The sequence below is a fragment of the Lepidochelys kempii genome, chromosome 10 (assembly GCF_965140265.1).
Source record: "Lepidochelys kempii isolate rLepKem1 chromosome 10, rLepKem1.hap2, whole genome shotgun sequence".
NCBI lineage: Eukaryota > Metazoa > Chordata > Testudines > Cheloniidae > Lepidochelys > Lepidochelys kempii.
In genome coordinates this window covers 48,044,429-48,072,136 of record NC_133265.1, presented here as the reverse complement: position 1 = coordinate 48,072,136, position 27,708 = coordinate 48,044,429, and the positions used below count along the sequence as shown (strand labels likewise).

Sequence of the window (27,708 nt, the reverse complement as noted above, 5' to 3'; positions counted from 1 at the left end):
CCTTCTATGATGAGATTACTGGTTCTGTGGATGAAGGGAAAGCAGTGGATGTATTGTTTCTTGACTTTAGCAAAGCTTTTGACACGGTCTCCCACAGTATTCTTGTCAGCAAGTTAAAGAAGTACGGGCTGGATGAACGCACTATAAGGTGGGTAGAAAGTTGGCTAGATTGTCGGGCTCAACGGGTACTGATCAATGGCTCCATGTCTAGTTGGCAGCCGGTGTCAAGTGGAGTGCCCCAGGGGTCGGTCCTGGGGCCGGTTTTGTTCAATATCTTCATAAATGATCTGGATGATGGTGTGGATTGCACTCTCAGCAAATTTGCGAATGATACTAAACTGGGAGGAGTGGTAGATACGCTGGAGGGCAGGGATAGGATACAGAGGGACCTAGATAAATTGGAGGATTGGGCCAAAAGAAATCTGATGAGGTTCAATAAGGATAAGTGCAGAGTCCTGCACTTAGGACGGAAGAACCCAATGTACAGCTACAGACTAGGGACCGAATGGCTAGGCAGCAGTTCTGCGGAAAAGAACCTAGGGGTGACAATGGACGAGAAGCTGGATATGAGTCAGCAGTGTGCCCTTGTTGCCAAGAAGGCCAATGGCATTTTGGGATGTATAAGTAGGGGCATAGCGAGCAGATCGAGGGACGTCCCCCTCTAGTCGACATTGGTGAGACCTCATCTGGAGTACTGTGTCCAGTTTTGGGCCCCACACTACAAGAAGGATGTGGATAAATTGGAAAGAGTCCAGCGAAGGGCAACAAAAATGATTAGGGGTCTGGAACACATGACTTATGAGGAGAGGCTGAGGGAACTGGGATTGTTTAGTCTGCAGAAGAGAAGAATGAGGGGGGATTGGATAGCTGCTTTCAACTACCTGAGAGGTGGTTCCAGAGAGGATGGTTCTAGACTATTCTCAGTGGTAGAAGAGGACAGGACAAGGAGTAATGGTCTCAAGTTGCAGTGGGGGAGGTTTAGGTTGGATATTAGGAAAAACTTTTTCACTAGGAGGGTGGTGAAACACTGGAATGCGTTACCTAGGGAGGTGGTAGAATCTCCTTCCTTAGAGGTTTTTAAGGTCAGACTTGTCAAAGCCCTGGCTGGGATGATTTAGTTGGGGATTGGTCCTGCTTTGAGCAGGGGGTTGGACTAGATGACCTCCTGAGGTCCCTTCCAACCCTGATATTCTATGATTCTATGTTTGCTGATCTGCAAATATTAAAGGAGCATGCAGCTTTGGGTGAAAACGCTTATGACAATAGTGCAGAGCCATGCAAGCTCCATGATTCTGTGTGAGATGGCAGACAATGAGGAGGGCCAGACAGGTTAGTGGGTTTAGAAAAAAAGGTATAAACATTATGTATACATTTATGTATGGGATACATATAAAATTAGTGGATAGTTAACAATGCATTATAATAAGTTTGATCCCATGGCCACAACCACCCCTGTCTGACCTGTTTGGTACCCAGCATATATTGCAAAACCAAAGCTTCCCAAAATACAGTGGGTGGACAGTGGGATATCTAGTCATGGTGCACCTCACTCTGAATCTATACAAGTGCTTCTGGTGAGTACCCTGACTGCTGAGGCAAGGAGTCCAGGAGGCATGCACACAAGTGACATAGTAACCATAGTGAATCTATGCTGACATAACTTGAGTTAACCCACACTTAAAGTGTAGATATGGTCTTAGGTATACGAAATGTTTGGCAAAGCTAACAGGAACTGTATGAGGGTAGACTAAGATTCATTCAGGTGTTTCGGCTCAAGGCATTGGAACTGGCCTTACTGAACCCTACAGGCTCAGGAACAAAGAGGCACAACAAGAAGACATAATTTCTTTATTAAAAATTCTTGACTGGAGGGTGTATAACTCATAAATTTAGAATTCTTGTGGTTGTAAAGATATCTTGGGATTGTAGATGAGTGTTCATTATACTTTGAAAGGAAAAACTATGAATGGATTGAACAAAGAATTAGATCAGTCCCTCAGGATAAGTAGATTGGCTATTAGCCAAGATAATTGTCATGGAGTCCCCGGGCGATGCTCTGGAACTGCTCCCTACGAAGCCAGTCTCCTCTCTGTGAGCAGACTATCTTCAGGGCAAGAAGCTCACACGGCTTCCTCCTTCCTGGGTCTGACCTTGGAGCATTCAACATCCTCTGCCCCTCCGTGCGCTTCCCACAGCAAGTCTGCCCAGGTGGGGTCCTGGGGAAGCCAGAGGGTCCTGCACCCCAAGTTCACAGTCAGACGTGACTCTCAGCCAGCCAGTAAAACAGAGGTTTATTAGATGACAGGAACACTGTCTAAAATAGAGCTTGTAGGTACAGAGAACAGAACCCCTCAGCCGGGTCCATTTTGGGGGGCAGTGAGCCACACAACCACATCTGCACTTCGCTCCACGTCCCCAGCCAGCCCCAAACTGACTCACTCTCCAGCCCCTCCTCCTCTGGGCTTTGTCCCTTTCCCGGGCCAGGAGGTCACCTGATTCCTTTGTTCTCCAACACCTTTAGCTATCACCTTGCAGGGGGGAAGGGCCCAGGCTATCAGTTGCCAAGAGACAGAGTGTCGGCCATTTATGTATGTTGGCCCTTTGCTTTGCAACAATTACACCCCCTTATCCCACCACCTAGAGACTTAAGAAATGCATAGGATGTTGTGGAAAATGAGTCATACTTTTTGTTTGGTTCAAACAATCTGAGGCCTTTTATTGAGTACAAGCATGCAGGGAGAGAGTCAGAGATGGTCACACGCAGGTGCCAGCCTGATTTCTCTCTGCCCTGCCCCTATAACACCAGTCTTATATAGCTCCATGTTCAAGTCGAACCGATTAGTAATTTTCCACCACTCAAGCATTATTAATAAAGCCTTATAAGGAAAATAAAAAAACAGCTTCATAATTAGCACAGTGCTGATGCACCTTGTCATTTTCAAGATCTGCGGTTTGTTATGGCAGCATTTTGACTAGGGACTTTTTGCAGGGTGGAGGGTGCATACAAGGGGCAGCTAGGGCCTTTTCAGAGGCCCTTTGGTTCTTATTTAGTTAGAAATTGGCCTAGTCCATTATTTGTGTCAAGTGCCATAGCCTAGCATACGTCAATGCTTTAGCTCAAGCCAAGTCTTACAGGAGACAGGCCTGTACGCCTCTTGCATTACAGCCCTTGCATATGTTGCATATAATGCATAGATGGAGCTGTAGAAAGGGGAGGGGGTTAGGTCTACAGCAATTGCCCCCACAAGAGGAAACTGAGGCACCCCTACAGTATTCAGAGGAAACATTAAGAATGTTCCCACTTTGTCACAATAATCAGGGATGCAGGCCCATGCTCTGCATGTCCCTAAACCATCCTTTGGCTGCCAGATGCTGGGAGTGGACAATGGGATGGTTCAATGAGCCATTGCCTAATCTGATCATTCCCTTAGAAGCACCTGGCATTGGCCACTGTCACGAGACAGGATATTAGATTAGGTGGACTATTTGTCTGACCACCAATATTTACACCATTGGTGGATTGACTCAAAACAGAGTTTTGACAATAGGTCAGAAATTCAGTCAGTGGAAGTCAGATGATCCAACAGAATAAACATCTGCTCTAAAAATGAGAAGAAAAAATTAGAATTAAAAGTTCAGGGAATTCAGGGAATCCCAGCAGCAGATAAGACAACTTGGGAAACTGCTTGGAGACTCTATGCATTCAGATACAGTGATAAGGGATTCTTTGTTTCTGAGGGGATAGATGTAAAATGTTTCACTGAATTAAGTCTCGGGGATTATCTACACTGGCAAGTTAAAGCGCTCTAACTTGCTGGCTCAGGGGTGTGAAAAATCACCCCCGGCCCCCGAGCGCAAGTTTGAAAAGCGCTAGTGTGGACAGGCGCGGCTCCCAGTGCTCGGAGCTAATCCCCTGGTCGAGGCGGATTACCAGGAGCACTGGCACCCGCGGCAGCGCTTTGAAGTGTGCAGTGTAGACATAGCCTCAGCCGCTTAGATAAGACAAAGAGCAGCTGCATTGAGGAGGCATTGGATGCCTGTGACTTTAAGAACCCGGCCCCGGGAAGCCGATGCTGAGAGGTGCTGTCTGTGAGAGGGGAAATACAAAAAAGCCCCTTTGCCCCCCCCCCCATTTTGGCAAACGCTGGTGTCTCAGCCCCACTGGGGTACCTGTTACCCCCTGTGCCCTGCCTGGGCCGGGTTTTGCCCTCTGTCAGCACCTCGCTCCCAGCTTAACTCCGGCTCCACCCTGATTTTGCCCTTTAGCCCCTCTCCTTATCCTGCCTCCAGCTGCTTGACCTTGACCCTGCCCCTGCCCCTGCCCCCGCCCCCGCCCAGTCAATTTCCGCCCCCTGCGCGGACCCTGGCCACCCCCCTGCCCCGATTCGCCCCCTTTTAAGCCCTGCAAGTAGCAGGCCGCAGATTTTTACGGCTAGTAAGGGCAGGGTGAAGGGCCCTGGGTTCCGCAGATGTTACTGAGCATGCGCAGATGAACAGAGCATGCGCAGTACACTTACGCGGAGCCGTAGCCTGCGTTACACCGGGCTCCCCAGCCGCGGCTCGGCCCGTGTCCGCGCTGCGCCATGGCCGGGCCCCGGGTGCTGAAGCACCGGCGCACCACGCTGGAGCGGGCCGAGAAGTTCCTCTCCGAGCACGGCTTCCCCGACTGCAACCTCCGGGGCAGGTGGGAGCCGGACCGTGCCCCGCTAGTGCCGCCCCCTCGGGCCGAGGGGGGCGCTAGTTGCGTCGCCGCACTCCCAGCCCCTGGTGCCTGCTGGCCCGGCGGAGCGCGGGGGCCGGGGCCGGGCTTGGACAGCGACGTGGCTTCTCCCCGGGGAAACCCGCTGCTCGGGCTGTGGGTCCGCCTGGGAGTGGCGGTGACTCCAGCCGTGCCCGGGGCGGGGGAGATCGGGTGGGAGGGGCCCGCCTGCTACAGCACGGGGCCGCCGCTCTGGAGCGGGGCGCAGGCTCGGGGGAGGGGAGGTACAGGGACACTTACAAGATCCTTCATTGTGCGTTTAAAATTAAAGCCTTGAAAAATCAAAGGTGCTCTGCGGCTCTTTCCTTCCCCTTTGCCGTTTCACTCTGCAGTTCGGCTGGTCAGTTTCAGTTTTGCTGCTTCTTTCCCTCCGATTCTGATAATCCTTTTGGGTTTCTCACACTGTAGGACGGAGGTGCTCCTTTTCACCCTGTGGAGCAGCTCATAACAGATCCTCTCACAGGCCCATCTGTCTTACCAGCACCACAATCTTCCTGTTGTTTAGCTCTCAAATATTTAAATAAAAAGACTATTTTCATAGACCCTACCATGACTGCTTCTGTTCCTGGCAGCTGTCATGTAAATCCTTGCTCCTGAAACTGGCTCCGCTCAGGAGGAGCTCAGGGTGGAGGCTGAGCCTCACTGACGTTAATGGGGCTTCTGCATAGACGCACAGCCTGTCCATTTACAATAAATTGCAGGATTGGGGCCTGAATCTACGCATGCACAGGAAGCTAGATGTGAGATCAACAGTATTGCCACGTGTGTCGTCCCCCCCCCCCCTTCCAATCCTGCCATGGGGCACAAAGGAGTCATGTAGGCTGGGTTGGGTGGGAGAAAGTGGGAACCAACCAGCCTCAGAGCAATACTGCTATTCTCACAGCTAGCTTCCTGCCCACGTGCGCTACTCTGATAGCAGCATGCTGCAGCCACTAACCTGGGAGGATGTCTGAAACCCCCCACTTGTATTACATTTTAAAAAAATCCTTCAATCCTGTTTTTCTGGAAAAGAACAAACCAATAATTGCATTGTAACCCTCTTCTTCATAACTCAGATAAACGAATGACATGACGGGTCTAAGACTACGTCACTCTGTTGCTTCAAGAGTGGAATTTCTGTCTGGACTATAAATCTCTTGATGCTTTAAGTCATAATGTGACTATTACTGTACAGCTAGTGTCTTTAAAATCTGTACAAGTAGATAACTATACCATGGTATTGCTATACGTGGCTCATGTGAGTACACGTAGGGACAGATCCTCAGCTGGTGTAGACTGTCATAGCTTCATCCAGTGCTAATATGGGGAATACTGCTGTAACCTTTGCTTGCAAAGGTATTTGTAAAGCTTTGAATGGGGGCTACTGCCATTTAAATAGAAAGGAACAAAAGGGAAACATTGTTATGAAGAGGATGGTGATCAATTGTTCTCCACATCCGCTCAGGATAGGACAAGAAGTAATGGGCTTAGTTTTCAGCAATGGAGATTTAGTTTGGACATCAGGAAAAAAATTCTAATTATAAGGATAGTTAAGCTCTGAACAGGTTACCTGGAGAAGTTGTGGAACCACCATCATTGGAGGTTTTTTAAGAACCCCTTGGACAAAGACCTGTCAGGGATGGTCTAGATTTACTTGGTCCTCTCTCAGCACAGGAGGCTGGGCTAGAGGTCCCTTCCAGCCATACATTTCTATGATTGTGTGAACAAAGAAAATCTCCATGGCTTGGCACTTGTGGTAGTGAAAATATACAAGGCAGATACAGGTGTTCTGCTGCTCATGGTGACCACGTGCCACTCTGGGCACCCAGGCTTATTGTCAGGCTAACAAGAAACGGGATTGTTAGTTTTTTAAAACATGGTTTGGGGTTTTTTTAAACTGAATGTTTCTGCAGTGGTGAACCACTGAGAAAAACCAAGTGTGACAAAGTTTTAGTCTTGGTCGGGAGACTGGGAGACAGATCCTCGTACCTTGGGGCGTTTGGCTTTATTGCCTGTCATCTTTACTGCAGGCTGTTTGGGGACACCTGCTCCCTGGTGTCTCTCTCCTGCTTCCAGACCCCTCAGCGAATCCCACATGATGAAGCTGTCAGACAAGAATTCAGACCTGCGAAAGTTGGGGATTCCTTTGGACCCACGTAAGTACCAGCCTTAGAGGAACAAAGTGACATGAACTGTTTTTTAACTGGTTTCAGAGTAACAGCCGTGTTAGTCTGTATTCGCAAAAAGAAAAGGAGTACTTGTGGCACCTTAGAGACTAACCAATTTATTTGAGCATAAGCTTTCGTGAGTTACAGCTCACTTCATCAGATGTATATCGTGGAAACTGCAGCAGACTTTATATATACACAGAGAATATGAACCAATACCTCCTCCCACCCCACTGTCCTGCTGGTAATAGCTTATCTAAAGTGATCATCAGGTGGGCCATTTCCAGCACAAATCCAGGTTTTCTCACCCTCCACCCCCCCACACAAATTCACTCTCCTGCTGGTGATAGCCCATCCAAAGTGACAACTCTTTACACAATGTGCATGACAATCAAGTCTGGCTATTTCCTGCACAAATCCAGGTTTTCTCACATGCCCCCCACCCCCATACAGTTTGGATGGTCAGTTTGGATGAGCTATTACCAGCAGGAGAGTGAGTTTGTGTGTGTATGGGGGTGGGGGGGATGTGAGAAAACCTGGATTTGTGCAGGAAATAGCCCAACTTGATTGTCATGCACATTGTGTAAAGAGTTGTCACTTTGGATGGGCTATCACCAGCAGGAGAGTGAATTTGTGTGGGGGGGTGGAGGGTGAGAAAACCTGGATTTGTGCTGGAAATGGCCCACCTGATGATCACTTTAGATAAGCTATTACCAGCAGGACAGTGGGGTGGGAGGAGGTATTGGTTCATATTCTCTGTGTATATATAAAGTCTGCTGCAGTTTCCACGATATACATCTGATGAAGTGAGCTGTAGCTCACGAAAGCTTATGCTCAAATAAATTGGTTCGTCTTTAAGGTGCCACAAGTACTCCTTTTCTTTTTGTTTTTTAACTGTTTCTTATTTAAATGAGGAAGTGGTGTGAAGACACCATTGGTTTTCCCCTTGAGGGACACAAGGAGCTCCGTGTGTGAGGTTTACTCCCCAGGTGCTGCAGATTAATCAGTAGAACTGTATGCAACATGTGTGTGTATACAGTTCTTTTCTACACCTAAAGATATCTTTATCACCTTGCATCTTGAGGTTGCTTGTAGACATATTAGCTAATCCTTAGAAACCCCTGATGAAGTAGGACAGAAGATATTTAATCGTCTCTGTTTTACATTTGGGGAGAAAGTTATGCATGGAGAAGTTAAGTAACTTGAGTGAGGCCGCATGGCAAGTCAGTGTCAGAGGCAGGACTAGCCTGCGAGCCAGGCACTCTGAAATCTCTTCGCTCAGCCTTCTACCTCACTCTTTTGGATTCTTTCAGCTCCATGTTTAGGACTTGGATTTTGATTTATGCCTTGGGCCTATCAGCAAATCTCCAGGCAGAACAGAAGGTCTGTGATAATGCTGGGGCAGTTAAAGGAGTTATCATAAATACCTCTGTCTTGGGTGTTTATAATTTGGTCATAAAAATAAACTCCGGACTAAAACTTGACCCAAGATCTCTGGAAGCTAATTAGCTGTCTCTGTCCATCCAGAGCCCCTGTCATTCAACTTGACTCCCCCGACAGCTGTCCGTGTGGAATACTTCATGTTAGACTACGGAGGTGCGGGGAGTGGAACTTTGAGACTTGGGGCTTCATGAACTAGGGTTGATTTCATCCCTTTTCTCCCCTTCTGAGGCCTTTTCCTGCCTGGTGGGTAGCTGCTCTATCCCTGCAGTCACAATCTCCTCTGGTCTCACCCCATGCTGGTAATGTGAGACCCCCCCTTTGCGTGCCTCTTCTGCTTCCAGCATGGCAGCTCCTTTGTCCTCCTGGAATTGCTACCTACAACACTGCCAAGCCCTGCTGCATTGGGGAATGCCATGGAAAAGGGAGCTGATCTCAGTGTCCTGTTTGACCTGCGCTGTCAGAGAAATCTACTGCTAGACAGCTGGCTGAGATGCCCTGGGTCTTTGGGGACCAAGGTGGAATGTGTGGGTGTCTCAGTCCAGTTCCTAGGTGACAGGTGTCTGTACTGTAAAAGCGCCTCTAAACTTCCCCCTCCTTGGTGACCTTCTGACTGACTGAGCCATGGAGAACAAACTGCCCATGGATGTTCCTGGCGCATCTGGCTTGATGTGTATGGGTGGAGGCAGAGCGTGGGGTGCTTGTACTGCTGCTGACTATGCCCTATTGTATCTGATCTATACAGAGCAGACCTCTGTCTGTGGGGCTGTCAGCTGAGCATCTTTCACTCTTAGGAAAAAATAAAAGCAAGCCCTGGAGGGATTGTCTCCTGTGTGTGTGTGTGCGTTGGTGTCTGTACATACTGCGTGGTTTCCCCACAGACCTCCTTAGAGATTCTACTGAGGCGGTAGTGTCCTGTGCAGGTTAACCTTTCATAGGGAAATGCTTAATCATTAATGGCTCAACATGAGTTCAGGAGTGTATGTGCCTGTCTTTTTCAGGTGGTGGACCTGCTGGTTTAAAGTGGAGCTTAGCATCCCCAGAGAATGGGCGGGGAAGGAAGTGCATCTCCTGTGGGAAAGCGATGGGGAGGGGATGGTGTGGAGGGATGCGCAGCCAGTCCAGGTAAGAGGAAGTACATGTGCCAATGCTAGATCTTCATTAGAAGTACATCCTGGGCAGTGCTGCAATCAATGCTGTTTCCATGATGTGTCCTCTGTCTCAGCCCTTTATAACGGGGCTGTAGGAATGCCCTGCCATTTGTTACATGGTTTCAATCAGACTGGATTTTAATTTCCTCCTAATTATATAGCGCTTTTCCCTGTTTTCTGAGATTTTTAATGCAATAGTCCTGACCATTGGTCTGTGGCATGGAATACCCATGGGATTGGTGTTCACACTGGGGTTGCAGCAGCTCTCCAGGAGAAGCCAACCCTTTCCACAATGTTTTTAGTGTGTGTTTGATGAGGCATGGAGACATGTCCTAGGGGGTTTAAGCAAAATCTTCATTTAGTGGGGTGCTGCAAATACTCTTTGTACTAGTTCCATAGGCAAACAGTGAGCACAATCTCAGTACACAACTCCATGGTAATCTGCCATGTGTCAGAAGGGGCCCCTCTGCTGATATGTATCAACAAGCCGTGGGTTAGTGATTCTGTACTGATGCAGAATGGCAGCCGTTCCCATCGGACCTGTTAACATCTCTGATGTGAGTGTTATCATGGAGCTATTTTAATGTCCCTCCTCCCTGTCCTGAGACACAGGGTTTGACTAAAGAAGGGGAGAAGACCAGCTACATCCTGACAGAAGGCCTCGAGGAGGCGGAGCCTCACAGGTGAGCATTGACACTTGCTGAAATTCAGGGAAACCCCCACCCTGAACTGGTTGGAGGGGCCATGAGGCACTCTTGGCACAGCCACAGCACGCAGGGAAAGTGCCCAGGCCTCCCTGTTCAGAGCTGTGTGAAGACCAGTGATGCAGCATTGTCACCCATTGGCTGCTCAGCTCCTGAGGTAACGTCAGGCTGGATTACAATGGCAAGGTTTATTGAGTGCTGTGCTTCAGGGTGTGAGTTGCTCACTAGCTAGGATCAGAAAGAAAATTGTCCCCTGTGGAACAGTGTTGCGGAGTTAGGGAGGTGTAGTATGTCTGTCTCTGAAGCACTGGCCACCATAAGAGACGGGATACCAGACTAGACAGGCCACTGGTGTCTGGCCTGGTCCAACCGTTCCTGTGCTTTTGGCAGATCTTGTTTCCTAGTCTCCACGCAGAGAACACAGTGAGTTGGTCATTGATCTCTGGTGACTTCTGTTTCCATTTTTCTCATTTCTACAGCCTGACTGTCTATGTGGAAGTTGCTTGCAATGGTCTCTTTGGGGCTGGAAAAGGCAGCCTGATTGCACCTCCTGACCCTGACAAGAAGTTCACCCTGAACAAGGCGGAGCTTGTGGTCTTCAACAGGGATGTCCATGAGCTGCTGGTAGATTTTGAGATACTTGTGGACATGGCCAAGGTAAATACTTTAATCTTCTGTCTCTTTTATTCTCCAGCTCCTCTACCTCCCTCCCGCCTCCTTTTTTCATGTCTTTCCCTTGATTTAGCCTCCTTCCCCTCAGCGCTCCAGCCTCTACCAAAAAGACCAAGAAGATTTGCCATCGTAGCTTATGTCTCCTTTGTCTAATCATGCCAGCTAACATCTGCAGCCTCTGAGTTCCAAAAAAGCAAGGTGCAGACACTAGGTGAAGGAAACACCACCTTTGGGTCTGTATTGCATCAGGCTCCACGTGTCATTGGTAGAGGTGGGAAGTTGGTAGGACACGGCTAATGGGCTGTCCACATGTGCAGCATGCTGTTCAGCATGCTGTCCATCACCTCGTATAGACACTCAGCCTGTTCAATATAAGAGTTGCTGAGCTCAGCGTCTATCTCTTCTCACTCTTGCCCTCCCTCAGCTCCTCGGGGAGGAAAACCAGCGGAGCTTCCAGACCCTGTACGTGGCCAATCAGATGGTTAACCTGCTTGACGTCACTGACCCCTCTACCTTCCCTGCAGTGCGTCAGCTCGCCTCTTCCGTCTTCAGCCAGAAAAATGGAGAGAGCCAGCACACTATCCACGCTATGGGCCACTGCCACATCGATTCTGGTAAAAATGAGTCCAGGGGATGTGTCCTTACTGAAATGTCTGTGGTTAGTAGGGCTGGCCAGTGACGCTGGATTCTGCCAGAGGGGAGCGGTTCTCAGGCGAGCAGGCACTGAGCATTCTGTAGAAGTGATGCTCTGAGCCTCTAGGGGAAGGGACTGGGACATCCCAGCCATCAGCTACGAAATGTACGTAGCCGTGTCAGCCTGGCTGGAGATGGTGATTTACCACAGGGCTGAAAGGCATCCTTGCCAAAGGGGCATGTCAAAGCCTTCCATGCCCATTCCTTACTTCCTTTGCCTGGCCCCTAGATTTCAAATTCCCAGTGGGGTTTTCTCTAGTCATGCTATTGTGGGGAAAGGAAGTGAAGCATCCAGGACAGGCAGCCGCCCCGTGAGGTGGGGACTCCTCAGGATTTACAACCGTGCTTCAATCCATTTTCATTTTAATAGTGTGATTTTTCCCATGTCTTCACTCCCCGCAATAGTTGATTCTTGTAAAGGCAGCACAGTTTGGATCCCGGATGAGTAGGGCCCTGCTGAATTCACAGTCTATTTTCGTGAATTTCATGGTCGTAGCATTTTAAAAATCTTGAATGTCACGATTTCAGATATTTAAATCTTAAATTTCCCGGAGTTGTAGCAAAGCATGAATATGTACTGAAAACCGGAAAAATACAAACCTGTAAAGCCCTTAAGTCAGCGTTTCTCAAATTGAGGGTCCCAACCCAAAAGGGGGTTGCAAAGCTATTGTAGGGGTGGTCGCAGTATTGCCACCCTTACTTCTGTGCTGCCTTCAGAGCGGGGTGGCTGGAGCATGGCGGCTGTTGGACGGGTGCTGAGCTCTGAAGGCAGCGGCGCCACCAGGAACAGCGCAGCCTTCAGAGCTGGATTCCTGGCCAGCAGCCGCTGCTCTCCGGCCACCCAGCTCTGAAGGCAGTGCCACCAGTAGCAGCAGCGCAGAAGTAAGGGTGGCAATACCATACTGTGCCATCCTTACTTCTGTGTTGCTGCTGGAAGTGGCACTACTTTGAGACCTTGGTGCCTGGCCAGCGGCTGCCGCTCTCCGGCCACCTAACTCTGAAGGCAGCATAGAAGTAAGGGTAGCAATACTGCGACCCCTATACAACGGGCTTGAGACCCCCTTTTGGGTTGGGATCCCCAGTTTGAGAAACGCTGTGTACTTGTATATACTTTTACCCTATGGTATAAAAGAGTATAGTATAGGGTAAAAGTACTCAAAAGATCGGATTTCACGGGGGAGACCAGATTTCATGGTCTGTGACTTTTTTCACGGCCGAGAATTTGGTAGGGCCCTACAGATGAGGCTCAGTTGTGTCTTTCCAGCCAGGGGAAGGCAGCACACAATGGGCACTGGCAGGCTTCAGGCTGTGTGTGTATATAAAATAATGGCCATTTAAAATGGAAAAGCCATGTGGCCACGGTGAGCTCAGCCTGCTTCTGTCCCTGCAGCCTGGCTGTGGCCATACGAGGAGTCTATCCGCAAGTGTGCTCGCAGCTGGGTGACTGTCATACGCCTGATGGAGAAGAACCCGGAGTTCACGTTTGTCTGCTCACAGGTGAGTTGGCGTCTTCTGTCCCGAGGTGGGCAGCAAAACTCCTGGAGCAAAGACAGGAGGAAGGTCAGTGCATATTCTAAGGAGCATGGTAAGTGGCTGGGAGGGGGGCTTCTATGCAAGGGACTTCTCTATCCCTAGTCTCCAAGTTGCTTCTACCATGCTCCCAAACCCAGATGCCAGGTGCAGATTTCAGCCCAAGCCTCCTGCCTGGCAGCAGAGAGCTGTCCTGCCAGGTCTGGGACCAGTCCTATTTGCACTGAGCTCCAATGCCTGCTGAAAATTTAGGTTTGCAGCTGCTGTGAGCCAGAAGCTTTAGCCAAATTGGATAATCTCTAGAATAATTTCCATGTGCTTCTTGGCTCCGTTTTCTTTGCAGGCCCAGCAGTTTGAGTGGGTGAGGAACTGGTATCCTGGGCTGTACGCTCAGATTCAGGACTATGCCAAAGAGGGACGGTTCATACCTGTTGGTGGCACTTGGGTAGAAATGGTAAGATCACAGCAGCCCTTCTGCACCACCCTCTGAGTCTTCTCTATAACAGATCAGTTACTGAGTCTCAGATGCCTTCTTTTAACATGTTTTTCTGCTCAGACCCTCAACGGGAACCATGAGAGGGGTTTTGGAACCCAGACCCTGGCCCGGGGAGCCCTCCCTTCTGGAAGTATAACCCTAACCCTACCATTTGGAACACTAATAGTACCTGAAGACCACTATCTCAGACCCCTACCCTTTGGGACATTAATCCTAGCCGTTGGGGACCTAAATGTATCCTGAAGAACCCTATACTCTGAAACCCTAACCTTCGCCAGGGGAGTCCTTTGCATTGGAAACCTAAATATAGTGTGGGGAGTCCTTTCTGTTGGAACCATAAGGCTACCTTGGGGATCCCTACCCTGTGGAACCCTGACCCTAGTTTGGGGAGTCGTATCATCTTGAATCCTAATGCTTGCTTGGGCAGCCCTGTTACCCCGGGTTTTCAGAACCCACAGCGCTGCAGTGGTAACTTAACTGTTTCTCTCCAGGCAGCGTCAGGAATAAATCAGTGGGGACACAGCTCTTCCATCTGATAAATGATTGGCACAAACGAGTGCTTTTACCTAAAACTACTTTTTTATGAGGTCTGAAGCGCGCACACATCTAAATGCTTCAGCAGTAGGGCTAGAGCATTCCAAACATTTATATTTACCCAAAGTCTGAAATGGTTTCGAGTGATAGCCAGCCAGCTTTCCGGGGGCCCTTCTGTCCAGCTGATGGGGAGTTTAGGTATCAGCTCCTTGCCTGAAGAAAAGCTTCCTCCGACTGCTCCAAAGCATGCTTTTTAACTAAACTCTTTATAGATTTTCTCCAGACAAAGCGCATAACTCACAATAGCCTCTAACAGGCTAACAATTTCCCTAGCAACAGCCAATAACAATTCATTATTCTCCATATAAGCAAAGCAGCTTCAGCCAAAAAAACCCTGATAAACACAGACAACCAGAATCAGGGTCAGTTTTCCATGTTTCCCTCCCACACACGCCTTCCCATGAATCTGTCCTTTCACTTTTATCTATCCCAGCCAGTAAAACTGCAGCTTGCAACTGTTTTTGTTCTGTCTGCCTAAGCAAGGCCAGATTATTCCTATGTGGTGTCCTCGCTTCCAGCTTATGGGGGGCTAAGTGCACAAGATGGCTGCGAGTTATATCAAATCCTGTTCTTTCACAACAGCCCTACCCTGGGAACCCTAACCCTCGCCTGGGGAGTCCTCTCCCTGGGAACCCTAACCCTAACCATTGGGGACTGTTGTCCATTTAAACTCTAACCCTAGCCTAAGGAACCTTATCCTCAGGAACCCTAACTCAGGTGAACCTTACCTGTTGGAACCCTAACCAGGGGAGGCCTATCCTCTGGAACCCAAACTTGAGGAGCCCTACCCATTGGAACCCTAACCTAAGCTTGCAGAGTCCTACCCTCTGGAACCCTACCCTTAGCTTGGGCTGGCCCTACCTGATGGAATCCTAATCTGAGTTTGGGGAGCCCTATCTCTGGAACCCTAACCCTGGCAGTCCTACATTCTGGAACTCTAACCCTAGTTTGGGGAGCTCTACCCTCTGGAAACTTAACCCTAGCTGGGGCATCCTATCCATTGGAAATCTAACCCTAGCTTGGGGAGCCCTGCCCTCTGGAACCCAACCCTAGCTGCAGGACTCCTATCCATGTGAACCCTAGGCTTGGGAGCCCAACCCTCTGGAAGCATAATGCGAGCTTGGATAGTCCTACCAACTGGAATCCTTACCCTATTCCAGGGAGTCCTACCCTCTGTACCCCTAACTCTAGGTTAGGCAACCTTATACCCTGGAACCGTAACCCGGTAACACCCTCAGCTGTATTGTCAACACAGCTCTTCCCTTTCCCCAGACCCTGTCGCCCTCCCCCACCCCTCTGGAGGGTGTGTCAAGTCCATACATGACTGCAGTGTCTCAGCGGGGAGCTGTATGGATTGGGCCTGCCATGGGGTGCATGCTACTGGGGTGGCCACTCGCCTTTCTCTGTTGGCAAGGGGTTCGGGAGATCTGCACAGAATGCCTCAGGGCTGCCATTGTTTCCCAGGACGGGAATCTTCCCAGTGGTGAATCAATGGTGCGTCAGTTCCTGCAGGGACAGCGGTTTTTCCAGCAGCAGTTTGGGAGGCTCTGCTCAGAGGTACGTGTTCCTCCTCAGTGGATCCTCTACGCGTTCCCTCTCTGTGTGTGGGGGAGGTGATGCATGTAGTCCCTTCCAGAGCTGATATTCCCACTGTCTTTGCTTCATTCTTGGTGGGACACGCTCACTTAGGAGTGATCTATCTAAGGTATGTATGTGGCCCATCACTGTGGTATTTGAGTTCTTTCGATCCCTTTTGTATCTATCCTCATGCGCCCCTGTGGGGTAGGGCAGTGCTGCTATTCTCATTGTACAGGTTGGGGAAACTCAGTCACAGACAGGCCCAGTGACTCGCCCAGGGTCACACAGGAAGTCTGTGGCAGAGCAGGGACTTTATTCCAGGTCTCCCAAGTCCTAAACTAGTGCCTGAACCACTGGACCATCCACAAGAAACTCCAGCTGGAGGCTGCTAGGGTCTTATATATATTAGTGCAGTGTACCTCTTCCTACTCCCCAGTATATAGGCCTTGAGCAGTTCATATAGCACGTACTACCTAGCAATATTTCCTCCAGGCTGTGGGGGCCCTGTGCAGGGCATTTGGGCCACAGTGATACGTGGCTGACTGTATGGGGTATCCAGAATTTGGGCCTGTTCCCATCTCTGCCCTTGAGATGTGTGGAGAGATAGGTGCACCCGGATACATTGTCTGAGAGACACCTGAGCAGGTGACAGGGTTGTGTTTCTCTCTCTCTCGCACACTCTCTTCTCTGCTCCCAGTTCTGGTTGCCAGACACTTTTGGATACTCGGCCCAGCTGCCCCAGTTGATGCGTGGTTGTGGGATACAATGGTTCCTGACTCAGAAACTCAGCTGGAGCCTGGTGAACACCTTCCCGGTGAGCTGGGCTTTCCTGCTGTGGGTGTGTGTGTGGGTGTGTATGGGAATCTGCCCAGTGGGCTCGCGTGTGACCAAACTTCCTACTAGCTGAACTGTTCCTTCGGCTTTCTGGGCCTAAGCCCTCGTTCAAAGAGCTCACCAGAGCTGTACGTGAGACTGACTGGATCAGGTAGTTCATAGCCCATGACAAGAGAAGATTTGGTTACTGATCACATTGTGGTAAGGTGCTGAAGTATGAAGCTGACAGCTTTGAAAAGTTAATGGTGGGCAACCAGAAGTTTCCTTTCAGTAGCTCCCTGGACTAATGTGCCCCACTCTGGCTGTCACTGTGGTGTCCCCCTGTGAGGCTGTTATAGACTCCCCCTTGGTGACATTTTGCTCTCTTCCAGCACAGTACCTTTTTCTGGGAAGGCATCGACGGCTCCCAAGTTGTGACCCATTTCCCGCCTGGCAATTCCTATGAGCTAAAAGGTCGAGTGGAGGAGGTGAGCGATGTGACATGGTAGGCAGATGGGTATGCATCTGCCTTTCTGTCCCAGTGTACCCAGCTTGCAAGGGAATGTCACCGCCATCTGGGCTGTAAGCAAAGGCTGTTGTAGGGGAGCGCCACATGGCGAGAGGTGGGGAGAAGGTGATAGGACGAGCAGGTGGGGGTTTTAGATGTTCAGAGTAAAGCCCAGATTTGTCTGTCTGTGCAATGTGTCAGATCCTTGAGTTTTTATAATTAGCGGCATTTTAAAGATAAATCCACAGGGGAGTGGGGAGCTGATGAGTCACTGCAGGAGGGCTCTCAACTTCTCCAGCTTCTCCTGTCTCCCTGGGCCCTGGTGGATGTGTCTCGGGAGGCAGAGCTGAAAAGAGAGTGAACATGGTGAGAAGACAACAAGCTAGTGCCTGATCTTTACGCCTGCAGGGCTCTCCTTGACTATGTGAGGGCCTGACACTACGTGTCATGTGTATACGTAATCTCCTCTAGATGCTGAAAACCATGAACAACAACAGAGACAAAGGCCGTGTGAACCACAGCGCCGCTCTCTTTGGGTTTGGAGACGGAGGAGGTGGCCCGACCCAGAAGATGCTGGACAGACTGAAGAGAATGAGAGACACAGATGGGCTACCCAGGTCCAGGGAGAGACTGCCTTCTCTTCTCGTGTGTCCTTCAGAGCTCAGTACCGACTGCTGACTCCTGAAAGCTTTCTGCTAACCCCTTTGGTCCTAGCGTTCTGGAGAGCGGGGCTGGAGGGAGCTGATGATTCATGGCTGGGGCTGTTTTTCCCACTGGCAATCCATCGACTCATGCTAGGGAAGGAACCACAGGGCTCCTCGTTCCCTCTGCAGTGGGCAGCAGCTGCTAAGCCTGTCTTGTCACTATCTGCATTTCTCCCCCATAGGGTTCAGATGTCCACACCTGACCGGTTTTTCTCTATGCTGGAGAAGGAGAAGACCCAGCTGTTCACCTGGATAGGAGAACTGTTCCTGGAGCTGCACAATGGCACTTATACCACTCAGGCCCAGGTTACCACTTGCCCGGGATGGGAGGGGAGATAAGGCAGTGGGTGGAAACTATCTAGCTCAATGTTAACTCTGACCAGTAGGGAACACTTCCACTCTGAATCCACCTCCTTGGTGTGCTGTCGTTGGTGCAATTTAGCACCATAGTAGGACCCGATAAAGACCTTGTGATTCTCTAAAGCTGTGAGCCCATGTAATTTCCCCAGTTAGTCCAATATAAGTTATCAGGACAGAGCCCTATGTGCTACAGTGATTGGTGCTCTGGCTGCACCTGAAAAATTAACAGAAAACTCCCATCGGCGTGAGCCCTAGTGTAGACAAGACTCCTGCAGATGGCCCGTTTTGAATGCCATTTCTATTAGCCTTGTTCCAGTGTAGACACACCCTGTTTCTAGTCGGTTCCGCTTTCTAGGTCTCATGCTCTGGGACAGCATTGGTGGGTTGGGGTTTTTAGCACTGCTTTTGGTTAATTCAGAATTAAGAATTGCTCAATTCTTCTTTACAGGTCTTAAATCTCAGCTTTAAACTATTTGACAGGGTCTCTTTGAACTGTGTTTGAAAACAAGAGGGATGCTCTTGTTTGGGCCAGAGATGATCTGAAGCTGCTCATTGGATCTCGGGTTGATTGCTGAGCCACTGGGGTTTTCCCTGTAGTAGGAAGGGGCATTTAGCCCTCAGTTTAGTGTGTCTCTGTGCCTAACCTTTGTAACATGGTACAGAAAGGCTGCCACCCAAAGCCCCTTGTTTCCAAAACTGACACGGCAGCATTGGGTGCTGCTGTCGATTTAACAGAGCATTGTGGGAAGTACCATCTTTCAGAACAGCTAGCTAATTTCTGAGCGACTGTAATCTCTGCTGTTAGAGTGGGAGGGGCTCTGGAGAAGGAACCCTCAAGGAAAAGAGAATCTGATTGCTATTTGTGAATACGTAATAGATACTGTCTACATCCCAATGTCTGATCTGATATTTTGCTAAAGATTGCAATAATCTCCTCTGATATAGCTCTTCCTAAAAACCTGTTTTCTCCTGCTTTGGGATCAGATAAAGAAAGGGAATCGGGAGTGCGAGCGGATACTCCATGATGCTGAAGTACTGAGCAGTTTTGCTCTGACCCACAAAAATACTTTCCAGTATCCTTCCATCAAACTGCAGCATCTCTGGAGGTAAAGTACTTCGTCCGAGTGCCACCATTGATTGGATAAAGCTGCAAGCATGACTGGAGCCCTGCGCTGATACAGAAATGTGGATCTGCATCTGTGATAATTAACTTGTATCTGACCTGCAGTCCGCACTCCCCCTTTTATATGCATTTGCATCCGCACCCTACCTCACTGGTAGAGCTCTGCGTGCATACAAAAATTTGGATCCGCATCTGATCCGTGATCTGCAAAGATGGCAAACAACACAACTGCATCAGTGGATGCAGATATCTGCGGGTATAAAGTGGATAACCGCAGATTTGCAGGGGTCTAGTGATAAGCACACTCAGGTATATAAAAAACAAGCAGACACAGTGTTTTCATTAGATGAGATCGTAACGAACAATGTATTAAGTAGCAAACCAAAAAATAGCCTCATTCATTTTTAGCGTAGACCAAACCCCAGACAATCTCACAACAGACTGATTTAGAAGAATTCCTTTTATGGACAAGTATGTCATAGTTTCCTGTATATCACAGGCGATTAGAAATACCCCTCTGGTCCTCAGGAGGCAGAACTATTGTGTGCCACAGGCAGAGACCAGGAGAGACTAAGATGCCACCAATGCCCAAGGTTACTGCCAAGGCAGGGAATTGAAGGAACAAGTACCTTTGTTTCTGTGAATTCCCAAACCTGTGCCCAGGGAATCCTCCCAGAAGAAGGCTAGGAAATGCCTGGCTCAGGTGACTGCTAAGAGAGCTCAGGGCCGGCGAGCCGGCTGCTCTCTCTCTTGTCTCCAATAGCAGCAGAGCAGGGTCCAGCAGAACTCCCGTTTTTGATGGATGGCATGAAAGTGGTGACCTGAAGCCAGAAGTTACCATGTGCATGTGAGAACTGCCTGACTATTGCAGTCCCCATCAGCCGGCTGCAGGATACAAAGGGCTTTGTCCTCTAGCATGAGGGTGGCGTGGTTCATTCATAGCGATCCTAATCCGTAGCTCTCTTCTGGTTCTTGCCTCGGTCCCCTGTGCTCAGGCTGCTGCTCCTGAATCAGTTCCATGACGTGTTGCCGGGCAGCTGTATCCAGTTAGTGGTGGAGGATGCCATGAGATACTACGCAGGTGAGGAGTGATTTGTGCTAAGAGGCTTTTCCTGCCAAGTGGGTTGGGTTCATTGTAACACCCTCTGTCAGGTGGGCTTTGAAAGGTTTTGTTCCTGCTTTCTGACCTGACTCCTCACCTGGTTTGGTGAATGTTTGGTTGTGGTTTGGTTTTGTTACAAGCCTGAGAGGCATCGGGGACTCTACATTAATAGGGGTGCTCTTGGTGTCAGTAATAACTAATGGGACCTGACCTGATTTCCTGCCCTGCCCATCCTGCTTCCAGTGAGGCTTGTAGGAGGAAGGATGCATGTAGTGCCCTGGGCCATGGCCCCCCTGCACTCAGCCAGTCTGCATTATGCCATTTGTCGATACCCAGAGAACACAAGTCCCAACTGTGTCTGGTTACACAGTCCTAGTCTGGCAAGCAGAGACCTCCCCCTATAGGTGGAGGCTCCCAGGAGCCCTGTGACACTGGAAGAGACCGTGCATGGGACGGGCTGGTTTGAGCAGTGGGGACGGGGAGGATTGTTGGGAAGGTGCTAGGAATGGCTGCAGAGATGCGTCAATTCCAAGGCTAGATGGAATCATTGTGATAATATCACTGATTCATAGACTTTAAGACCAGAAGGGACCATCATGACCATCTAGTCTGATCTCCTGTACATTGCAGACTACAGAACGTCACCCACCCCTTCCTGTAGTAGGCCCCTAACCTCTGGCTGAGTTACTGAAGTCCTCAACTCATGATTTAAAGACTTCAGGTTACAGAGAATCCACCATTTACACTAGTTCAGCAAGTGATCTATGCCCCATGCTGCAGAGAAGACAAAAACTCCCCAGGATCTCTGCCAATCTTACTTGGGAGGAAAATTCCTTCCTGACCCTGAATATGGAGATCATTTAGACCCTGAGCATGTGGGCAAGCCCCATCAGCCAGACACCTGGGAAAGAATTTGCTGACCTCCCGTATGACACAGGCCAGAGAACTTCCCCAGAATAATTTCTGGAGCAGATATTTTAGAAAAAAAAATCCAGCCTTGATTTAAAAGTTGCCAATCATGGAGAATCCACCACGACCCTTGTAGGTTGTTCCAATGGGTAATTACCCTGACTGTTAAAAAGTATGTTTTATGGCCAGTCTGAATTTGCATGGAAGATGGAGGAATGTTAGGATGGTGCAAGGAGGGAATACAGAGTTTAACTGGAAAAAATGCAGCACAGAGTTAAACACAGCAGATGAATGGAAGGGAGTTGGGGGAAGTAGGGTTAAGAGTAAAGAGAACTTGCTTAGTAAGATTAGGCATGAATGGGGCAAATGGACAAGCAATTCTGAGGACAGTGTGTACTACATCCTTTCTCTCTCTCCATGGTCTTTTTGTATGTCTCTAAAGGGGCTCGCCAACTTTTGGGTGCTCTATAATTAATAATAGTCTGCTCTGAACTGAAATGTCTTTTCTTTGCCCAGAAATCCGTAGCGTGGGTGGTCTCCTCATTGAAGATGCTGTTCGGTCCTTGTTTGGAGAACTTTTGCTGACTGGTCCCGAGACAGCAGAAAGCCTCCTTGTTCTGAACACTTTGCCCTGGGAACGGACTGAAGTTGTCTCTAAGACTGGAGCAAAGACTTTAGGTGCCATTGTCCTGCCTATCTAAGGACTTCCAGATCGTCCCCCGCAAAGCACAGATGCACCCTAAATCTTCTGGTGGTAGGGACAGGAGCAGAGGAGGGGAGGTGAACCAGGAAAAATAGGCCAACAAAGTGATGGCTGGCTAATTCCACTCACATGGAGGATACAGAACCATTGCCTTTCGCACAGCTGAAAAGGACATTGGCTTATCCATTATCTCTAGATCAGGGTTCTCCATGATCACTGTTCCCTCTAAGCTGTGTCCATGTGCACGCACACAGATCCAAAACCCCGCGCACACGGCGAAACACCGCGCGCGCATTAGTCCCTCATCCCGACTGCACATCGGTCGGGACGCCCTTTGTCCCGATATTGGGGACCGCTCATCATCACCGCCAAAGTCCCAGGGCTGGCGTGGCGGCGATTCTTGGGGCAGCTGCTGGCGGTGCGCCTGCCCGCTGGCAGTGCGGACAGCCCCCAGGCATAGAGGCGGAGGGGGTCTCCATGTGCTGCACTGGCTCCCTCCTGCCCAATCAGAGCTGCAGGGGTGGGGCTTGCAGGCACTGGCAGTGGGCAGAGAGCTCTCTGCTTCCCCCGCCCAACCTGATCTGACCCTAGGAGCCAGAGGGACCTGCTGGCTCTTAGGATCGCTGCACACTGCCGGCGCCTGCAAGCCCTGCTCCACGGCTCCGGCAGCTCCCATTGGCACTTTTCCCTGCCCTCTCCCCTCGCCACTCTGACCTTAGGAGCCAGAGACCTCCCAGCAGGGCTGATGAGTGCAGCCAGGGAAGGGGGCAGGGCATGATGGAGTGAGTGTCTGGGGGGTCTGTGAGACTGGGCTGTGAGGTGGTGGAGGGCGCTGGGCAGTGGATCATTTGGACATGCTAATGTGTATTAAGAGTTACCAGTTGGTTGGAGGACTGATAGATCTGGACAGAGTTTATATTGAATGGGCAAATGAAAAATATCGCAGGGAAAAACATTAAGGTTAGTTTAGCAGTCTTTGACAGTTCGACCAGTAAGGAAATTAAAATGCATTTGTAATTACAGTACATATCTTATTCTTGGCTGATAATCATTTATTGATTTTTTTTAGGAAAATTTTAAATTTAAAAAACAAACTCTTGTTTTTCTTTTTTTACTTATGATGTCTCTATCTGAAAACCCATATAAATTGACACAAATTGCAAATTAAAACTTTGTAAATGTATAAGTATTTTACTTGATTGGACGCATTTGCCTCATGGCGCACAAATTTGAACTCGGCTTCAGAAATTTGCACAGAATAAATTTTTTGTGCACCCGGCCTGTCAAAAATTAGAGGGAACATTGGCCATGATCTTTAGAAATAGGCTCCATCTCCCTCAGCACCACATGGAAAATTATTTTTATATGGGAAGCTCCTGGGCATCAGAGCATGGGGGAGGTATTTCCTAGTGAAGAGGAGGCCCAATGCACGGAGCGAGAGAGAAGACATCTCTTAAAGGGCAAAGCGTTTGAGTGAACCGCTCTGCCTCTCTTCCTTTCAGCCCTGGTGAAGGTGCCTAGCATGGGCTACTCTGCCGTGGAGGATTCGTTAACACCCCCTCATCCCGTGACGGTGACGAAACAGGTGAGCCGCCCAGTGGGGTTCCTCGTTTGTACATCAGAAAGCTCCACGGGCAAAGCTCCCAAGCTGGATTTGCAACACCGTTTTCAATAATTTGTAGCATTCCACACACTAACTCACTCTTTGGCTGATGCGGAGCCTGTGCTCTCTCCTGATTCTTTCCTCTTTCTCACCAGGTGGATGGCTCTGTGACCATGGAGAACGGGGTTATCGTGGCTCACCTGGACTCCATGGGGCGTGTGGTGTCGCTTCGCTTAGTGCACTCGGGGAGGTATGATGATGATTCTTCGTGTTTATTGCAGCTGTGCCTGAGGGCCAATCCAGATTGGGGCCTCATTGTGCCAGGCACTGGGCAAACACGGGAGCAAATGGACCCTGCCCCAAAGAGCTGACGGTCTACGTTGTTTTTATTTAATGTTCGTAGAATATGGATCTGCTGTCACTGAAACCGTATCCAGTGATTCCACAGACCGGGTGTGAAACCCAGTGGGGACTCATTTGGGGCCTCTTCTACTCAGTTTCATCATAACTAAGGCTGCCTGTGGGGCTTGAACCTCAGTCTGCCAAATGAAAGGCTGGTTCATTTCTCTCACCAGAGAACCTAAAGTGGCAGGTGTCTGTTTCCAGGCTGTTGGAATGTTGTTTCAGGTCACAGAATTTCTTGTCATCCACTGCAGCTTCTTGTTCCATTGCTGATCCTCTGCCTCCCTGCTTTGTTTCAGAGAGTCAGTCCAGGATGGTCACTGCGCTAACCAGTTTGTGATATTTGATGACGTTCCCTTGTACTGGGATGCTTGGGATGTGATGGATTATCACCTGGAAACCAGGTAGGTGAGCAGTGCATTGTGGGTACCGGTACTTCTTTAGGACCCTGCAAAGATCTCTGCCTCTTGGTTCTTTGCTACTCTGGGATTGTAGCAAAGAACCAAGAGAGAGGACAAAACTTCTGCAGTGGAAAACTATGTGCTTGTTCTTTCCAGCGCTTTGTGTCCAGGGGAGTAGCGTAGAGTAGTGTAAGATTACACAGCACCTGGGAGGGGTTCTAAGAATTCCTCTGGTGAGAAAAACGGAGCGTCAGGTGGGTGGGCAGTATCCCTGCTCCCTGCTTGTCTTCCAAGTGTAGGAGCCTGATATTGACCTTTTGAACGCATTGCTGTCACCCCCTGAATCTTAACCCTTATGCTTGACATCTGTTTTAGGAAGCCAATCACAACCCTTCTGAAGCCTCTGGAGATTGTCCTGGCTGGGGGCCTGCGAGGAAGTGTGAAATTCTCTCTGCAGATCAGCGAGCGGAGTGTCATCACCCAAGAAGTCATCCTGGATGCCATGTGTCCTTATCTTCGATTCTTGACCCAGGTTTGGAAAGGCCTGTGCAGGCCAAACCCTCCTTATACAGACTGCCGTGGTGGGAGGAGAGAATCCCAGAAGGACGAGTGCTTTGCAGAAATGGAGCATAGAGTGGCAAAGGTGTGGATGGCCGGGGCGAGGTCCAAGGAAAGGTTGCATTCTAGGCAAGCCAAGACCAGAACTGGAGGAGAGTCAAGAAGCAGCCAAGATAGGGAACGTTTGTAAGCAAAGACAGCCACGTCTCCTCACTGGAGGCAATACCCAGAGCCTCTGCTGCCTTTCCTGGATGCCCCTATTCCCACCGAGCCTTTACTGCAAATAACGGGTGGCCAAATTTACCGACAGTCTGAGCTGCATACGACAATCTACAGAAGTTTGAGAGCAGGGCATGTCTGCTGGGGCTTGGGGCTTCAGCCCCACTCCTGCTGAAGCCCTACGCCCTGGCAGGCATGTCCCATGGGACTTGAGCCCCAAGACCCCCTGCCCTGCTGGGCAGAAGGTGGAGGTGACATGGGGAGGGATGGGACACGGTGGGTTACGTGCCCACCAGATATTTGCCAGGGTTTGCTAGCCCCACTCGGTCACATGGTGCTGCCAGGCCTCATCCCTGCACAGCAGCTGCTGGAGCCGGCAAGCTGGGAGCTGCGGTCGTGGGGAGAGGCAGCCGCACACAGCTGGGAGCTGCAGGGAGAGACAGTGTTTTGCTGCTGCCTCTCCCCACGGAGCCAAAGCAGCAGCCCCTCGCTGCAGCTCCCAGCTATTTGCCGCTGTCTCTCCACAAGGAGCTAACACCTGGAGGCTGCAGGCAGGGGCCACTGAGGGTATGAGGGGGTGTGTGCCTGGGAGGGCATCACTCAAGCTGTTGGGGGGGGCAAATGTTTAAATTTTGCCCCCCACCCTCAGCAGGTTTCAGTCATTTCTGGCAGAAGCCCTGAGCCTCACCACCCTGTCGCAGGGCAGAAGCCCTGGGCCTCCCCCGCTTCTCCTACCCAGTCTGGTAGGGGGAGAATGGGGGGATTCAGTGAGGTGCATTTTAACTGTAAAAGAGCCTCATGTGGCTTGCGAGCCACAGTTTGGCCACCCCTGGCGTATAACGAAGCACTTCGGAAGAGCTTTGGGATTGTTTAAAGCCACTGGGATGGATTGATGTGATCAGGTTTTCCCATGTTCAGAGGCAGAAGAGTACAGTCCTAGGGCCAGTTTTAGCCCTTGCTTGATACTTTCCTGCTGTTGCCCTTGAACCAGGTCCCTGTTGGTGGGGCTAACGAGCTGGCAGACAATGGGGAAGCGAGCACAGGGGAGCCGCTGCGGTGAAGATGACGCCGTCTTTCCTGTCTCCCACACAATGACCTGAGCCTCCTTTTGGCCGCCCGGTTTGCTCTAGGTTGACTGGAACGAGGCTCACCGATTCCTGAAGGTGGAGTTCCCGTTGCGGGTTCGGAGCATGAATGCAACGTATGAGATTCAGTTTGGGCACCTGCAGAGGCCGACGCACTGGAACACGTCCTGGGACTGGGCTCGGTTCGAGGTAGGAGGGCAGCAGCCTGGGCCCTGCTGCTGCCCCAGCTCTCTAGGTAGAAATAGCCCTGATAGATGGACACCGTCCCTTCTTTTCCCACCCCGCGTGCCCTCTGAGAACAGCTCGCCTCGGGCCACAGCTGCTTGCTGAACTGCTGCAGGGATAGGCTGCCTCCTGGGCGGAGGGGAACCCGGCAGGAGCAGATTCCCCGTATCCCAAGAGAGCAGCACTTTAAGCAGGGACCTCGGTGAGAGCGAAATCTTGGGTCGCTGTGTCGGCACTGCTGTTCAAATCCATCCCAACCAGGGCTTTGTACACTGACATGGCAAAGTACCAGCCTCCCACGGCCCAATAGCCAGCTCCCTCCGGGCGATCCAGGTCGGGGCTGAACTGCCTTGGAAAGGCCTGTGGTTTGCCGGCCTGGGGCAGATGAGGCTGCATTTCAGTGTGAAGTGGGTCATGCAGTTCCCCAGAGCTAGGGAGTTTGCATCCCGGCCTCACTGCAGCTGCCGGTCAGTTTGGTGATGGAGCCCGAGCCGCCTTTCCTTCATGGGGACTAGCTTTCCCGTTACGCTCCTGATTGGTGCACCTAGGCCGTTGACAGGGATTGGCCCCAGTAATCTCTGCAGAGCCCAGGGGGCCATCGGCTGCGTCCCCCAGCCACCCCTTGTGTTCTTGATCAGTGAGACAGTTTGTGTAGCACCCACCTTGCTCCACAATGACCATCCTGGGTGACAGCCCCCGAATGCCAGGCTGGTTGTTTTCCCCAAGGTGTGGAGTCACAAGTGGATGGACCTGTCTGAGCACGGCTTCGGGGTGGCACTGCTGAATGACTGCAAATACGGCGCGTCCATGCACAAGAACGTGATGAGCCTCTCGCTGTGAGTGGGCAGGGGGGCAGGTCTGGGCAATGGATGCCTTGGTTTTACAGTTCTGCTCGCTGGGGATGCTGCAGTCCCGTGTGCGCTATTGTTTAACTTTGCAAACGCTGTGGTCTGCACCCTGTATACAGCAGCGGGATTGGACTGGAAATGGAAGCCCTGGTGCATACTGTGCTTTAGAATGTGTCCCATTTATAACGGGATCCGCTCTCTGCCCCGTCCCGTCAAGTACAGAGGTTTTAACCCTTTCCTGCAGCGGTCAGGAATGCGTGCTGCTAATGCATGCCACTGTCATTGATCTAGTTATTGATCTAGAGAGCACCTTGCTCTCTACAGTGGGATCAACTTCTTGAACACTTTGATCCTGGTGTTGGGTCAGTGTTTGGTGACAAG

The 27,708-nt window shown here is 50.3% G+C and overlaps 1 protein-coding gene across 5 annotated transcripts in view; it reads left to right on the top strand.

The window, feature by feature from the left end:
• Positions 1-4,501: 4,501 nt before the first annotated feature.
• Positions 4,502-27,708, top strand: part of MAN2C1 (mannosidase alpha class 2C member 1) — a 30,468-nt gene continuing 7,261 nt past the window's right edge. For 2 of the 5 annotated variants that reach the window (XM_073303451.1, XM_073303454.1), the window contains exons 1-22: positions 4,502-4,684; positions 6,769-6,894; positions 9,348-9,471; positions 10,104-10,180; positions 10,681-10,858; positions 11,298-11,487; positions 12,957-13,063; positions 13,440-13,550; positions 15,651-15,743; positions 16,462-16,578; positions 16,970-17,065; positions 17,557-17,702; positions 17,972-18,095; positions 19,134-19,255; positions 20,268-20,353; positions 21,800-21,961; positions 23,489-23,571; positions 23,745-23,839; positions 24,291-24,395; positions 24,768-24,924; positions 26,300-26,443; positions 27,206-27,315. In XM_073303451.1, the coding sequence (XP_073159552.1) occupies positions 4,584-4,684; positions 6,769-6,894; positions 9,348-9,471; positions 10,104-10,180; positions 10,681-10,858; positions 11,298-11,487; positions 12,957-13,063; positions 13,440-13,550; positions 15,651-15,743; positions 16,462-16,578; positions 16,970-17,065; positions 17,557-17,702; positions 17,972-18,095; positions 19,134-19,255; positions 20,268-20,353; positions 21,800-21,961; positions 23,489-23,571; positions 23,745-23,839; positions 24,291-24,395; positions 24,768-24,924; positions 26,300-26,443; positions 27,206-27,315 (2,654 nt within the window). In that variant the 5' untranslated portion in view covers positions 4,502-4,583. Of the gene's footprint in view, positions 4,685-6,768; positions 6,895-9,347; positions 9,472-10,103; positions 10,181-10,680; positions 10,859-11,297; positions 11,488-12,956; positions 13,064-13,439; positions 13,551-15,650; positions 15,744-16,461; positions 16,579-16,969; positions 17,066-17,556; positions 17,703-17,971; positions 18,096-19,133; positions 19,256-20,267; positions 20,354-21,799; positions 21,962-23,488; positions 23,572-23,744; positions 23,840-24,290; positions 24,396-24,767; positions 24,925-26,299; positions 26,490-27,205; positions 27,316-27,708 lie in introns of all 5 variants that reach the window. The other 3 variants (XM_073303452.1, XM_073303453.1, XR_012153947.1) reach the window with 2 other exon arrangements.